This window comes from Solea solea, chromosome 11 (genome assembly GCF_958295425.1).
Source record: "Solea solea chromosome 11, fSolSol10.1, whole genome shotgun sequence".
Classification (NCBI taxonomy): domain Eukaryota; kingdom Metazoa; phylum Chordata; class Actinopteri; order Pleuronectiformes; family Soleidae; genus Solea; species Solea solea.
The window spans coordinates 25,588,259-25,605,326 of record NC_081144.1 but is presented as its reverse complement, the minus strand read 5'-3'; the positions used below and the strand labels follow the sequence as shown (position 1 = coordinate 25,605,326).

The following is a 17,068-nucleotide window of genomic DNA, read 5'->3' as shown; positions in this document are numbered from 1 at the left end:
AATCAGTCAATAAATACATATGTGCGGATTAAAGTGTGTGTGTGTGTGTGTGCGTGCGTGGATTTGGACTCGTGTGTAATGAGTTTTAGGCCCAAGTTTCTGACACAAGCCTGGAAAATAACGCAGCGTGACAAATTACACGCGCGCACTGGCTCGTGGGTCTCACTCGGAATTTTTCAGGCTCATTATTTAAAGTCATTTTTGGCTTCTCTTTTATTTTTAAATCCTTGTAGTTTTCGTTTAAGACGCAAAAAAAAAACCCAGCGCATGTAATCATCATCATCGCTGACGTGTCTTAAACACACAACTATATGAAATAAATAGTCTCAAATGTGCAAAATAATAATAATTTAAATCATATTTATAATCTGTGTTTAATCTCATAAATCCCCCCCAGAAAAAAAAAATTCCAGTGTGTAAAATCACATTAAGATGTTTGCAATTAAGTGAAATAAAACTCCGTTTGTTACTATTTCACAACCATGTTTCTCATTTAGAGAAAATGAACGGAATCCAATCTTGTCATCGCGAGTTAATGCAGACAAAAAAAATGTTGAGGTTTTTCATTTTCATTTGAATTATTGGACTTTTCTGTTGTTTTTGGTGACGTGAGTCACGTTTAGGCTAAAAATCCTAAAGAAAATGCAGTGATTGTCATGTGACAGTGAGTGTGTGAGCACACACACACACACAGGAATGTGTGTACTTTAATTTGTCTATCAGTCTTGACATGATTCACACACTCGGAGCTGCTGCCAAATGACTGCTGTTACACAATGACAGCTTCAGGACACACACACACACACACACACACACACACTCTTCATATTTTTTGTTTTGCTGAGTCATGACTCGGCTCACAATGTCACAAGAAGAAGAAGAAGAAGAAAGACAGGCGATTAACGCTTATAGAACATGTTGATTTAATAAAATTTCAACCAAAATGAATAGTGTATGTGTGTGTGTCAGTGGCGTGCACACACATTTCATGGGTCAGGGGCTCAGGTGACCAAGAAAGGCACCACCTCTATAATTATTAATTAAAATAAAGAAACATAAAACGGAACTTCGTCACTTTCATGTGTTTTATTTGTCAATAAGCAGTGAAGGGCTTTTTCTGCTCATTATTTACACATCGAACATCATATAAGAATAATCAATGTTTGGTCGTGTATGGGCGGGAGAATGTCAGGTGTGTGAGCGCCACCTGAGGTCAGTCTGTGCATGACAGTGGTAAAAGTCAGGAGGATGTAATCAGACCAGGTGTTTGTGAGTCTGCAGCAGGAGTGTGTGTGTGTGTGTGTGTGTGTGTGTGACTGACATGCATCATCTCTCTCTCTCTCTCTCTCTCTCTCTCAGCTCATCGTCAGTATGAACCTGGGTCTCTGGTCCTGTGTGCGCCGGCCGCTCTCTTGGCCTCACGGCAGCATCCTGGACTCCAGACACTGTGTCTTCGCCCTAACGCTCCTCACACTCCTCATGCAGGTGGTGGTGGAGGCCAACTCCTGGTGGTAAGATTATACACTTTCTCTCTCTCTCTCTATCTATCTATCTATCTCTGTATATATACACATGTATTCCTCTTGTGTGCAGACTGGACACAATATGAAAGTTTCTGTTTTCATCTATAAATCTAAAAAAAAAGTACCAAAGTCTAATTTAAATGTATTTCAATGTGTTTTTGAGGCATTTTATGAGTTTTAAGCTCAATGACTGCTATAATTTGACAATAATTCAGTCAGAAGTATCATTTTCATGTGATAATATGTGCATTGAACTCTTGAAATCTGTACACACTCTATAACTGTCAGTGCTAACACTAACCGACACAAGGTGATATTAAATAATTGCAATAATTGTAAAAAATCTGCTTTAAATTCTTAAAATATATATAAAAAAAAGCTTACAACACCTCAAAGTTTTGGCAAGAAACAAAAGTGGGCAGAGCCAAAGTTTCTGAATTTTGTATCCATTTAACAATGTAATTGCGATAGATGTTAAAATCTTAAACGCGTCAAAATGCCGCATTTTATGGCTCTTAAACGCGTCAAAAACTGTTGTTACATTTGGGTTTAAAATTGCGTTGGTTCATATCCGATTTACGATATTATGAAGATAGCTATAGATGCTAATGCTAACCGACATGAGATGATATGATATTATTGTTTTGAATATATCAAAATTTACAGTGATATGAGAATCATAATTGCACTTCACAATAATATTGCAATAATTGTGCATATCTACTTTAAACTATCAAACTTTAACAAAAACGTGCTAAAATCATGATATCTTACATTATGCAGAGAATATGTTTTTTTATATAACTTTATAACTAAAAAGGGGCGGAGCCTTCCGTTTGTATTTGTGCATCTGTGAGTTTTCTTCAAATGACAGAAAGAGACATTTTACGTGTGTGTGTGTCTGTCTGTCTGTGTGTGTGTGTGTGTGTGTGTGTGTGTGTACACATTCACTAACACAGGGGACCTCCGTGCTAAAAGGGAACATTTTTTCTTTTTTTTTCTTTAAAGTTTAAAAAGTACATCTGAAGTACTATTGTGATAAAATACCTTAAAAGAAAATGTTCTATTCTGTTATTTAAAAATGAGCAGTAATAGAGGTCCTCTGTTGGCTGGTGTAAAGTCACAGTCCCCTGTTGGCCTGGTAAACGTGTGTGTGTGTGTGTGTGTGTGTGTGTCTTTTCCAGTTTCCTCTTGGAAAGCACACACAGGTGTGAATGATTTAGTCCAAGCTGAGTAGAAGTGGAGTAGAAGATGTTGATTTTTTTTTTTTTCTCCCCCTCGTACTCACACACACACACACACACACACACACACACACACACAGTTTCCTCCGTCGATCAGGTTTCACTGGGGGCTAATTGTGTCTCTCTCGAGGCTCAGGATTGGCTCCTCTAATTGTCCTGTGGCTTGGAACCAGATGCTCAGTGTTTCTCGCTCTCTTTTGTGTTTCAACTGTGTTTTCTCTCTCTCTCTCTCTCTCTCTCTCTCACTTTAAATTCATTTTCATTTCTCTTCAAAAGTGAACACAGAATTCTCGCTCGGAGCCAAACTGTGCAGCTTGTTGTTGTTGTGAGGAAACATGAATAATGACAAAGAGAACAAAGATATAAGAGGTTTATCGTCGCGTGCAACATTCAGACCAGTGTTTCCCAAACTTTTATTATGGAAACTTACTTTTTTAAAAGCATCGCAATCCAAAAATACAACATAAATCATGATTAGGGCAAATTTTGTGAACTCCACTGCACCATTTTTCTGAAGTTTCTGTAATATCTATATATATCGATATAATTTAAACAAAATGAAGCAGTCATTTCCCGGAGATTTATGTTTAATAAATAAAACAGACTTCATGTCATGCATGTTTTATTGAATAAATCTCAGGGAAAAGTTTCATTTCAAATTCTATTAGATATTACCCGAAACAAATGTTGTTAATTTATGTTATTGATTTTTAATTAATAAAGGTTCCTATTCCTGTCTCCTATCCTATTAAATAAGTTAAATGTTACACATGCCAAACTTCATGTTTGTCATATGTAACATTATTATTGTTTATTCTCTTACAGTGTAGTCCACAGAATGTGCCGTTGTCATGATTTATGTTGTGAATTTGCCATTAAATGAAGATAAACTTGTTGTAAGAGCTAATATCATTTAAAATAAATAAACCAGTGGTTTTCCTGAGATGGATGCGTAATAACTAAAACAAACTTCACAGTGAGCATGTGTTATTGAATAAAACTAAGAAACCTTTGGCAAATTTATTTTTGGCGAACCAAAAAAAAACATTTCCCGCAATTTCTAGGAACGACTGCTTTAAAATTGAATTCTTTCATTGAGTCAAAACAAAAGAGTTCTGGATAAAACACAGAAACATGAGTATGAAAAGTAACTGTATCACACGCTGACATACATTCACACATTTTTGTGAAATAGCTGTAGAATTCTGACTTCTATGTCAGGGTTGATTCACTTTATGGCTAAAATCTATCTTTAGTTAAATGAGCCAGTATAAATGAATAAAGCTTTTAAAGTAACAGTGAATTATGGAGCCAAACACAGACGTAGCTCAAAACAATTGATTTTTATTCATGAAAATCAAGGAGAAAGGAACCGAAAAGAAAAGGCAGCGTCACAGCAGCAGGAGCTCAGACGTGATGACGTCCAAACAGAAAATCTAACGCTCATCAAGTCTCATACAGACGTCTTTCTTTAAATCGACGAGTTGTTGGAAATACTGTTATTTAAGATTTATGTTTGATTTAAATGAAGTTGTAATTCATTTAACTGTCACATTTTGGACCCCTTTCTAGTTTTGGGCATCCCGTTCTGCACAGATCTGCACAATTTCCCCAAACTATTATTCGTATAAGTTGTAATTAATTTACCATCATGCAAACATGTACCGTCATCACAGTTTATATTGTGATCTTTAAAAAGTTTAAATAATAAAAAAAAAACAGCCGGAATTAAAAATTACAACATGAAACAGCAGCTAAAGACATTTTCACAATAGGAATATTATGGGTTTTGTTGCTCAATAAAAAGGTTAAAATGTACAAAAGTTGAAGATTGATGGAAGAAGTTAGAAATGTTTCATCTATTCCCATCTATTGTCTTCTTGAGTCCACGCTTTTGTTTTGTTTGGTCATCACAGTTCACGTCAAAGGCAGAACATGCTTTCATCAATGCACAGGAACTTATTGAGTTGTTGAAAATGTCAGGAAGCAGGAAACGGGAGTTGTGATTTGCCGACTCAGCACTGAGTGTCACAGGTTAACAGTTTAAAAACGTTCTTCATTTTTACTAAATCTTCTTTATTTCCCCCGTAACCCTTTTCTTCTTCTTCTTCTTCTCTGCTTTATTGTACGATCTTGGCGCGAGATATCACATTTCCAGTGTAGTGTCAATAAAAACTTAAAGTGTGCAGAGTTTCACTCCATCCAGAAACTAACTGCTTCCCATTTCAACGATTAACGTGCACGAGAAACACACACGGAGAGAAAGCAGTGGAGTGAAATCAGCTGTCGAGTGGGAATCTAGCCTGAAAACTTTGGATTTCTTTTTTCTTTTTCCCCCTGGAGTTAAAACAAGTGTGTGTGTTATGTGTGTGACTCGTCCAGGTCTTTGGCCATGAACCCTTTACTGATCCCCGAGGCGTACATCATCGGCGCTCAGCCTTTGTGCAGCCAGCTGGTGGGTCTGTCGCAGGGCCAGAAGAAGCTGTGCCAGCTCTACCAGGACCACATGCAGTACATCGGTGAAGGCGCCAAGACGGGCATCAGAGAGTGCCAGTACCAGTTCAGACACCGGCGCTGGAACTGCAGCACGGTCGACAACTCCTCTGTGTTTGGACGCGTCATGCAGATAGGTAAAAAAACACAAACTCACATCTGCGACTCATAAAAGTTCATGTTATCAGTGACTTGTCTGCTCCATAAAAACCCAATTCACTTTGGAAGATTGTCAGTGTGTAAAATTGACCGGATTTTTTTGGTTTTGGGGCAGAAATTGAATTTTTTTTTTTAAATGCACTACTTTTATTAGTTGTTTATTATTTAAATTTTATTAGACAGAGTACCTATGAAGTACTATTACTGTATACCTTTGGAGTAATCAATGGTCAAATGTCACTTTTCACAACAAAATTGAGGTAAATGGTCCCTATTTGAAGAAATATAAAATCCATCATTTGTATTAGTACTTTATGATTTCAGTTTTATTGGACTCAATACTTATTGTACTTCATGCACCAGTAGTATGAAGTACTTTTACTTGATACGTTTGGATTAATCAATCGTCAAATTTCACTTTTCACAACAAAAATTAGGTTAATCGTCCATTTTTTAAGTGGTATAAAATTCATAATTTATATTAGTAGTTTATGATTTCAGTTGTATTAGCAACAAATACCTTTGATAGTTCATGCACAAGTAGTATGAAGTACTTTTATTTAATACTTTTGGAGTAATCAAGGGTCAAAGTTCAGTTTTAGCAACATAAATGTAATATTCGTCTATATTTGAAGAGATATAAAATCCATTATTTTTATTCGTAGTTTATGAGTTCAGTTTTATTTGGATTTAATACTTATTGTACTTCCTACATGAAGTACTTTCACTGTATACTTTTGGAGTGATCAAGGGTCAAATTTCATGTCCATCTTACAAAATACACAATTTAGAAAAAAGAAACTGCTCTTGGATTTGTTACCTCTGTAAGACCTTGTTAGGACCAGTAGTCCTCAAAACCTGGTCCTAATGAAACAGAACCTCATTTCTGTGGCACTGGTTAAGTTTAGGACAGTTGAATTGTGGTTAGGTTATGGTTAGAGATGAGGCTTTCTTTACCCCGTCCTTGTGAAGGGAAGTCAGAGCAGTGTGTCCTTAGAAGAATAGCTGTGTAAACGTGTGTGTGTGTGTGTGTGTGTGTGTCGGGAATAGTTGGTGGGTGAGGTTGCTGGATAAATCACATGTGGCTTTGGCTCAATACAGCAGCTCCCAACATGGAGCAGGAGGGAGGCAGAGAATCTGTTTCTCCTCTGATGAATGGGACACAATCTCACACACACACACACACACACACACACATACAGTACACACACGTACAGTACACACACATGTAAAGTACACACACGTACAGTACACACACAAGTACAGTACACAAACATACGTGTATTCAGTGGAACTGATGTCATGTGACTACAGGCAGAGTTAGTTATCAGCTTGTCATAGATTACAGTGGATGTGTAAATGTGTGTACTTGTATTTGTTACCTCTTCAGGAACAAAAATGTACCTTGTCAGGACCAGTAGTCCTCATAGAGATCAAAACCTGGTCCTAATGAGGCAGAACCTCATTTCTGAGCAACGGGTTAGGTTTGGGGCCAAGATTAGAGTTGTGGGAAGGTTTAACTGGTCATGGTTAAGGTTTAACTGGTCATGGCTAAGGTTGGACATTAACTGGTCATGGTTAAGGTTAGGATAAATCTAATAAATACATTTTTAAGGGTGTCTCTGAGAGTCATTTAAATGATAGCTGCACAAACCTTTGTGTGTGTACTTGTATTGATGTCTTTTTGAGGACATGTTGACCATGTGGGGACATTTTTTAAGGTGGTTTACGTCATTTATCGACCGTAACTCTCTGACTGAAGTTTGTAGTCAAAGGAACAATGATGTGAGACGTCTTTAAAGGTTAATTTCACCCAAATGTGTTGAATAACCATCCCACCCAGTCGCGTTGTATACAGAAGGTTTATTTTTGTGTTCCTGCTCCTTCTCGAATGAAATTAATGGAATAGTAATGGAATAATTGCTGAGTGGAATTTCATTTTCTGCTGCTCAGAGTTTTAAAAATAGCTGTTTTCATTACACTCAGCAGCGACTCGTCTGTCCAGGAATAATATTCCAGTTACTGTGGTTAATCCACGTAATTTGCTGTCAAATGTTTTTCTTCATGGTGACACTTTTTTTTTTTTTTGGTGGAAACGATCACACTGAGTTTTTTTTTCCTTCAGTTGATGAAATAATTGAATGTGTCATTTTTTGTGTCTGTTTTCACACAGTTTTCTGTCATTCTGTGTTATTTTTACTCTCTTTCACGAGATCTTTCTAATCTCAAGTCTCTGTGCAAATATTATAGAGAGAAGAGAAACCCTCACTTTTAACAGGAGAGGAAACCGGGACAGAAACAGACTCAATCATGTGCCACATCTGCCTAGACAGGTTGTGGTGAAAGGAAAAAGGAAGTGGGGGAGGGGTAGAGACAGAAGAGAGAGCTCAGGAGCAGAAGTAGAACAGTTTAAATTATAGGTCCCGACATTTACTCATGCTTTTTATGTTTACCTCTATAAACCGGTTCTGTTTTCATGGGCGTGGCTTTTTCTGTAAGTGTGTCCTTGTGTTTGCAACTTCCTGTCTACAGTTTTTTTTTTTTTTTTTTTTTTTTGATGAATCACAGGTCAGGATTTGTCATGTTTATGTAAGACGGTGAAGTTCTTTAAACGTTTGGTGACATTTGAATCCACGTCTACGTTTTGATGTGTGGACCTCAGAGAGAGTAGCGATGACCTCAGTGGCAGTGATAGGATCTGATTAATAAACAACAAAGTTAAAAGCTCACAACACTTAAGGCAATCAGGAAATTCTGATTCCTCAAAACTTTATCGTTGCCAAAAATGGCAATTATTTCTTTTTCCCCCAGCTTATACAAGTCTGTACACACAGAACTCACCATTCTAGAGATTCTATCAGTAATTAAAAACATTAAAATGACGACTTCAGTCGCTGAGGAGAACAAGTAATGAAAGACTTGGAGAAACAGTTTGTTCTTGTGCGGAGCAAATGATATAACGCCACCCAGAGGGCGTCACAGTGAATTCACTGGAAAGAACAAATACACAAAAGAACAAAATAAATTTGTTAAATTACGAAATCCAATGAAAAAGTAAATAAAAAAGAAGTTGTGGTGCAGTTTAAAGAAACCTGGGTTTGGAGTGAAAAGAAGTGATGGCTGCAGCAGATCTGCAGAGTTCTGTTCCAGAAACTAAACGCTGCTTCTCCGTATTCAGTTCAGACTTTGGGGACAGAAAGTGGACATGTCCCAGACGACCTGTGGGGTCTGGACGCTTCCGAACCACAGCAGCAGATCACAAATGTGTTTTGGCCCTGAAACTCTGAACAGCTTAATAAACCACCGGCAGTATTTCAAAAGTCTTTTCTTCCACGACCACAAAACCACTGCTGCACATACTCTTCTCTTATTGTCTCCTTTTGTGAATTCTTCCTAATTTAATTTGCTTTAATCTTTACAGATCTTGTCTTTTTAAAGCTTTAGTTCTATTTTATGTTTTTGTACACTGTAAAAAATAGATTTTTGAGGAAAGTTCTGGGATATTTTTTTTAAATCTTTCTTTTCCTAATTTTACAGATCATTAGTCTTATTTTACCAGCTATTTTTAAGAATTTTAGCTGAGTCATTTTTAGCACATTGGCAGTTTTCTTTTATGCTAACATTAGCAGGTACGTCCAAGAATTTTGAACCTGCGATAAAACTGCAAACAAGACTTCATATCTTCTCCTTCATTCAATTTTGTAATGATTTTAAGCGCTAATAAAGTTTTATTAAATGTATTAAAAAGTTGTAAAAACTACGTTTTGCTAAAAACTTTAATGCTTAATAGCTATGCTAACATGCTAATCATGTGGCATCATTGGCTAATTCCTTTATACTGCCAGTGCAGCACTAAAAACGACGGTTAATACTTATTTTCTTTACATTACACTGATCTGCACTTGTTTATCATCAAGGCTTTTATTTTGAAAGACACTTGCCCACTTCTGGGTCACATGTTGTTTGAAAGGCGTTTTCTTTTTTTTTGTTTTTCTTTCCCAGTTTTCCAATTAAAGAGAATTACAAAATATCTATGATGTTACATTAAGGTATAATTAGATTATTTCTGTCTGCTTTTGTTTTTAGATTCAACAAAACAAACACTTTTTCACTTTAGTCTTGAAATTTGATGAAGTATAGCCATGAATATTGTGATATAATTTTAAGCTTGTATTACATTTTTTATTGCCCTCTCCGGATCATTTTGGCCACAGGTCGTTTGAGGCGAGACAAAGAACGTCCATGTTGTACGTTCTCACTGATTGTGATCGGACCCCAACCAGAGCCATTTGACCCAAGAAGGATTTGACGGGTTTTTTTGTGTCCGGCACCGAAACACTAAAGCAAATTCCTTGTATGTTAAAAGCTACTTGACTATAAGAGAGACTCTGGCTGAGGACACGCCTCCTGCTGCTCATTGACCTTCTCCCCTGTCTGGTTTTGGCAGAAGCTTCAGGCTGTAGGTAGAGGAGGAGAAGACAGGGGGACATCTGTCTCTTTGTCTGTCTGTCCTATCGTCCAAGTCTCCTCCTGCTGGTTGTTGTAGAATTTCGATGAATAAATCAAGCTCACCTCCTGCCAGCACCTGGGCTTCTCTTCTCAGACTTTTCCAAGTTCACCTCTTCATTCTTCTCCACCATCGTTGTCCTTTCTCCCCTCCCCCTCCCCCTCCCCCTCCTCAGATGTCTTTAACTTATCTCCTTGGTCATCTTGTCTTTCTGCTCTCGCGTTCTCCTCCGTCCATGTGTTCTTTCCATCAGGGCGTCGTCTGTGAAGGTTCAGCCCAGCAGGTACACGAGCTGTGCATTTTTATTTTGTCTTCAGTGTCAGCGCTGAGACTCAAAGTTTCCTTTTTCCTCTGCTTATCTCCTCATCTTGGTCGTCCTCCTGTGGACTGCGGCTTTTACGAAGCCATTTTCTTGAATTTTCTTGTAAAATACGTGACCTCTCGTGTCTGTAGAGGAAACGCGTGGAGGAGAAACAGTGGGAGTCGACCAGACTCTCTTGTCCTGTCAGTTAAAGCACAAACATCATTGTCAGTTTCAATTTGGGTGAAGGTGCAAGAGGCTTGTCAGGAGGCATCTCGGTCACTGGAGGGCGCTGTCTTCTCTCTGGCCGAAGCCCAACATCAGCAAACCAGAGTTGAGTGTTGAGAACGCTGGTGATGAGGAGCCTGCAGCGTTTGGCACGAGGTGTGGGCTGAACGCTGTCACATGACATCACAGCGCCGTGCACGTCCATAAAGAGAGCGTTTTCAAATAAATACACAAAATGAAGGAGCAGATGATGAAATGGCAGCTGTTCTGGTTTTTGGACTCTTGTTCTCAGGGTTATGAAGATGAATCCATTTATTTATATTTTATTTTAACCTCAAATGTGACGATGTTCTGCCATTTTTGCTCTCTAAAATTATTTAAAATAAATGCAAAACATGAAGAATTTAATTAATTATGGAAATAATTGTTGTTCAATCAGGCTGAACAATGAATCATTTTCAAATGGAAATCACAATTTGAAACAACGCTTTAGAAAATCATCGAGGTTTCAGTTTAGTTAAATGTTTGATTTGAATCCATCACAATAACAAAGACATCCTGATATTCTCTAAAAATGCTCATACATGAGGCTCATTTGATTTTTTTTTTTTTAAGGTCGATGGCAGAATTTGCTCATTTTGTCTTAAAACTGAATCTTGAAATGTTGATTTTTAAACAAAATCACAGAATTAATGTAGAATGAACACACTTCACATTTCTTTTTCTTCCTTTCTAAACTTTGTGTAATTTCTTTTAAATGGCAATTATCACGATTATTTAAAAGGGATAAAACCTGATAATGAAAATATCCTCAAAGTCGAAATTATGAGAAAAAAAGTAAAAAAAAAACTAAATTTCAACTTTTTATCTCATAATTTCGACTTTGAGGAAATTTTTCTTATCATGGTTAAGTTTTACTTCCATGATTATTTACCTTTTTCTTAAATGAGATGAATTATTATTTATTTTTTGTGCTTTTTATCTGAACAATCCTGAGAAAAAGTCAACATTTTAAATTTTAGTAACTGTATTCTGACTTAAAATTCAGATTTTATTTTTCAGATTTTATTTTTCAGCTTTTTATTTATTTTCTTTTCATTTTGTTTCACAAAAGTATTCACACGTGAACCCTGAATGAAATAAATAAGTGATTGAGTTTTGAAGGTGAATTTCTCACGATCTTCTGTCCTTCTGCGTCCACAGGAAGTCGGGAAACGGCGTTCACGTACGCCATCAGTGCCGCGGGGGTGGTGAACGCAGTGAGCCGTGCCTGCAGAGAGGGGGAGCTCTCCAGCTGCGGGTGCAGCCGGGCGGCTCGCCCCAAAGATCTGCCCCGGGACTGGCTGTGGGGCGGCTGCGGGGACAACCTCAACTACGGATACAGGTTCTCCAAAGAGTTTGTGGACGCGCGCGAGAGGGAGAAGAGCTACCCGAAGGGCACGTACGAGAGCGCGCGGCAGCAGATGAATCTCCACAACAACGAGGCCGGCAGGAGGGTAAGAGCGAGCGAGCGAGCGCGGGCGGGCGGGATTACGTGCACAAACACACTCGCAGCACATGTGGAGCGACACCGAGCTGAGATGATCCAGGTCACGGAGATGATCTCCGCTGATCATCTGTGTAACAGCTCCGTCTGAGCCTTTGATCTGTGGGCAGATGAAGGAGACGGTGGAGGCAGCTCTGGGCTTTGCTTCTCCTCTCCAAACATCTTGAAACCACCTCAAAGGAAACGCTAACATACCTGTTGCCAGATTAAAGGAGGACAAACGAGTGGACAACGCGTTATTGAGGACATGGACAGGATCACGTTGTCATGAGATCATGAGAAGAATATATGGCAGATATTGTTTCTGCGATGATTAACAAAATCTGTAGCTCAGCGTTGATTTCAGATCCTTCAGATTGTCCAGATCTTCACTTTTGTCTGTTTTTTTCTTGAGGTCAAAGGTTAAATTGGTCCAGCAATATATAAAATCGACGTCGTTTTTCAGTTGCAAAATGAATTCCACCTTTTTTGCCTGTAGATTTATGGTTTGACCAGCGCTGTGACAACCAGAGGCGTCACCTGACCACCAGGCTCCTATTGTACCTGTCATCTGTCAATCACCGTCAATAATCAGGACCATAACTCTTGAAGAACAGCTGAAAATGTTTACTGATGTTACAAATCTTCCTTTGAAACATTGTTCTTTCTTTCAACAAGAGGAGTCGCCCCCTGTCCCACTTCCTGGGCTTCACTTTTTAAATGTGTGTGTGCAGCAGGGGCAACAACAGCTGTCCCACTTTTTATTTAAAGGAAAACAGAAGCTGTTTCTTATTGAAGACACTTTACCTGAATCCACATGGTTGTTTCTGTGAAAGTGTAACTCAAACTCAAACTCGTCTTCTGATGCTAACTTCGCCGTGTGTCCAACACGTCTGAGGAAACAGGACAAAAACCTCGGGTAGAAGAGACTTGGAGCCCAGTTAAAGGATTTATATACCGTCTCTTTTAAGTATCAGATCTTAAAATGTAAGGACATTCTCACAGAATTGTCTGCTGTGGATTTTGGCCCCGCCCCCTCTGAGTGCAGGTGCTTGTGTCGCCGCCATGTTTCTACATTCTTGGTCGGCACTAAATGACTGAATATTCCAGTTCATTTTCCCACACGCTTTGATTTGTCCTCAATCCCAGAATCTATGGGCTTCAGTGTTGGGTGAGCGGCTGCATGTGTCGACGGTGGCTGTGCAGGGCCAAAAACTACATTAGGCATTGGACTCGGTGTAGACCAGGTCCAGTGAAGAACCCGAGACACGAGAATGGAGTTGCATTTGAGAGACGGCATCTAAGTTTAGGCTAACTTCTGAACCTCTGAAGATGAGCGAGAACCTTCACATGTCCACGGGGATGGTGATTGACGAACACATATATGGAAAACACAGATTATGCACGCACACACACACACAGGATCTGATAATCACAGATTCTGACGGATAAGTTATTTCATCAGCCAAATAAAATGGCATAAAACAAGTGATGATGGAATGTTATTCAAAGTTCTGCGTCTGTTTAACGTCTGGTGTCGTCTCTCTCCTCTCTGCTTCCAGACGGTGTCAGATCTCGCCCGCGTGGCGTGCAAGTGCCACGGCGTCTCCGGCTCCTGCAGCCTGAAGACCTGCTGGCTGCAGCTGGCCGACTTCCGTAAGGTGGGCGAAGCGCTCAAGGAGAAGTACGACAGCGCCGCGTCCATGAAGCTCAACTCGCGCGGCAAGATGGTGCAGATGCACAACAAGTTCAACGCTCCCACGAGCCACGACCTGGTCTACACTGAGTCCAGTCCGGACTACTGCCTGCAGAACCAGAGCACGGGCTCGCTGGGCACGGTGGGTCGCCTCTGCAACAAGACGTCAGAGGGCATGGATGGGTGCGAGCTGATGTGCTGCGGCCGCGGCTACGACCAGTACAAGGCACAGATAGTCGAGCGCTGCCACTGCAAGTTCCACTGGTGCTGCTACGTCAAGTGCAAGCGCTGCACCAAAATCGTGGACCAGTTTGTCTGCAAGTGAGGAGCCGGGAGCCGGCGTGTGCCCGCGTGTGTGCTCGCAGACGCGTGTGCTCGCAGATGTGTGTGCCCGCGGGTGTGTGCTCGCAGACGCGTGTGCTCGCAGACGCGTGTGCTCGCAGACGCGTGTGCTCGCAGACGTGTGTGCCCTCGCGTGTGCTCGCAGACGTGTGTGCCCGCGCGTGTGCTCGCAGACGTGTGTGCTCGCAGACGTGTGTGCCCATGCGTGTGCTCGCAGACGTGTGTGCTTGCAGACGACGGTCGTTCACGGTGTTCATGAGCGGAGCAGCAAATGAGTCGCACACAGTGAGAGAATGGAAGAAAGAAACTATATAAATTATATTTATAGAGTTAAACAATTATGCCTTTGTGAAAAGACTGACTCTTTTTTCTTTTTTTTTTCAAAAAAAAAAAATCTTATGTCTTCAGAAACTGAGAGTATCGTGAAATATTTATTTTGAGATTGTTCTGTTTTATTTTGGCCCAGTCATCACCAGCTGATTTTTAATCCCTGCAAGTGCCTAAAAAATGTCTGGAAATGTTTCCACTTCATTTCATCCAAAAAAAACACTTTTCTTGTCAAATGGCTCACACTGATTCCATTTCTAACAAGAGTTCCGTGCAGAGAGGAGATCACTCGTCATGTGTGGATGTGTTTTCATGGGCTCGCTCCAAAAACCCATCCTTGTTCCGGTTCTTTGAGTACAGTGGCTACAGTTTTAGGGATTGGGCCTTTATTTTTTTATATAATTAAGCTCTCCCAGAAACCTGAAGCCTGATTTATACTTCATTGTGCAACTATTTACAACCGTTGGACTAAAACCTATTTTTCTCACGTCTTTGTCCGACTTTATCAAATCCATACACTATCAAAACAAAGAAAAGTAGCACAAATATAAACGAGATGCGAACTTCGTGGAACTCTGTAGTCGGAACTCGAGTCACGTGTGTTCCAAGATGGTTGACTCCCTGTGATGTAGCTACAAGATATTTTTTTTTTTGCTTTTATGGACATAAATCAAATGTACACCTGCTGTTTTGGCAAATCGAGGACAAATGCCCACCATGGGCTGACTTTAGGGGGCGCTCTTGAGCGGTTTACCCATTCCCGTGGTTTAGAAACAGTCGATTGTGAATGTTTCCGTGCAGTTGGACAGAAAGACAATAGAAACTTTTACATTTTAAACTTCACATGTTGTGCCACGACGTATAAATCAGGCTTTAGCGCCACCTAGGTGCCGCATCAAGCCCTCCACCATTATGCACTTTGATACAGAGGCGTAAACCTGTCTGTATGTGTCTGTTCAGCTGTTCTTATTCTTCTTGTGTTATTTTTATTTTGTTTTTACTACAGTGCATCAGCAAAATACTATATCCATATTATAGCTTACATTCTTTTCCATATTAATTCAGATTATCCATTAACATAACATTATTCTACAATACGTAACATGGTTTGAATATATATGGGCAACGTTGTGGTTACAGTGGTGAAATAGTCAATGCTCTGTGTATATAGTACTGTACTGTGTGTCTATCCAACGATCAGTAAACTGTATTTATTTTGTTTTTAACCAGATTCTCCTTTTTAAGCTTCAAACATGTGAAATCATCCGAACTGTAGTGCGTTCCAGTTGTAAATGTGTTTTCCAGTTTCCACAGAACTTTGTAGTCTGATGGTTTAGCTAACTAGCAAGCTAACTTAGTGGTTTCCGACTAATTTGTTTGTTTTTTCCAACTAATTCAGGACTGTAAAATGACGTTACACTCGAGTTAAATACGTTCCAGTTTCGCCCGAACTTCACAAGTATAGCAAGACAGCAAGATGGTATAGCTGCGTTTGCTAACTAGCAAGCTAACTTAGTGGTTTTCGACTAATTTGTTTCTTTTTTCAACTCATGCAGAACTGAAAATGTTCCACTCGTGTTAAATACGTTCCAGTTTCCACAGAACAGCACAAGTTGGATAACAAGATGGTTTAGCTGTAGTTTCACTAGCTGGAAACGATGTTGTGCCCGATCTAAGTATTTTCCAGTTCCCCTTTAGAACTTCACAAGTCTGATAACAACATGGTTTAGCTAGGTACTATAGTGGTTTTTAACTAATTTCATGTTGTTTTTCTGGCTAATTTAGTCAGAAGTTGCCTAACTGTGCTAACAAGGAAGTCAATTTAGTCCTTTTTAATAACTGTATGAATGAGACTCGAGTGCTAAACCAAACAACAAAAATTACATCTTTCACATGTTAATGCTCTGAGCAGCCATCTTGAATTGTAAATTGGAGCATTAACAAGTAAACGACAACCCCAGGGGGCGCTCCAATGAAACCGCCCTACTCTCAAGTAAATTTACGACCTCTGAGTTCAACTGGAACGCACTGTATGTTGCAAATCTAAAATTCAAAGTTTAAAAACTTACATTTTGTGTTCACAATGGCGGCGTCACTGTTTGTTAAAGGGAAAAGCACCTTATCGTTTCTTAAACACTTGTTCTTCTCACTCATGTTCCGCTTCACTCTCTCACACACATTTATGTCACCGTTGTTCAGTTTTTAATCTTTGCCACAGAAAAAGAAACCACTCAGTTCACTGCTCACTGTCCCTGTGATGATTCTCAACTCTGCCGATCCAACGATGTATATTTATAAGCTTCTCCATGAATTTGAGGTTTGTTTAAGCATAAATGTGTAATAGCTGATATTTTGTTACTTTTTACAAATTGGCTCAATGTTCTACTTTGTTTCAATAAATATTAAATGTAAAACCAGCAGTGGATAAAGAACTATTTTTTGATTTTTTTTAAATGTTTGTTGCCTGTATATAATGTCTGTATAGTATGTCATCCAAAATGTGACAAAAAAGTCATAGTTTAGTATGTCGTCCAAATTTTGACAAAAAAGTCATAGTTTAGTATGTTGTCCAAAACCAGACAAAAAAGTCATAGTTTAGTATGTCGTCCAAAATGTGACAAAAAAGTCATAGTTTAGTATGTCGTCCAAAATGTGACAAAAAAGTCATAGTTTAGTATGTCGTCCAAAATGTGACAAAAAAGTCATAGTTTAGTATGTTGTCC

At 39.3% G+C, this 17,068-nt stretch overlaps 1 protein-coding gene across 1 annotated transcript in view; it reads left to right on the top strand.

Moving 5' to 3' along the window:
- The window catches only part of wnt5a (wingless-type MMTV integration site family, member 5a), an 18,554-nt gene extending 1,792 nt beyond the window's left edge, over positions 1–16,762 (top strand). Inside the window, exons 3-6 of the mRNA XM_058643284.1 lie at positions 1,360–1,511; positions 5,150–5,397; positions 11,659–11,951; positions 13,543–16,762. Of these exons, the coding sequence (XP_058499267.1) occupies positions 1,372–1,511; positions 5,150–5,397; positions 11,659–11,951; positions 13,543–14,001 (1,140 nt within the window). The 5' untranslated portion in view covers positions 1,360–1,371 and the 3' untranslated portion in view covers positions 14,002–16,762. The remainder of the gene's footprint in view (positions 1–1,359; positions 1,512–5,149; positions 5,398–11,658; positions 11,952–13,542) is intronic.
- Positions 16,763–17,068: the final 306 nt, after the last annotated feature.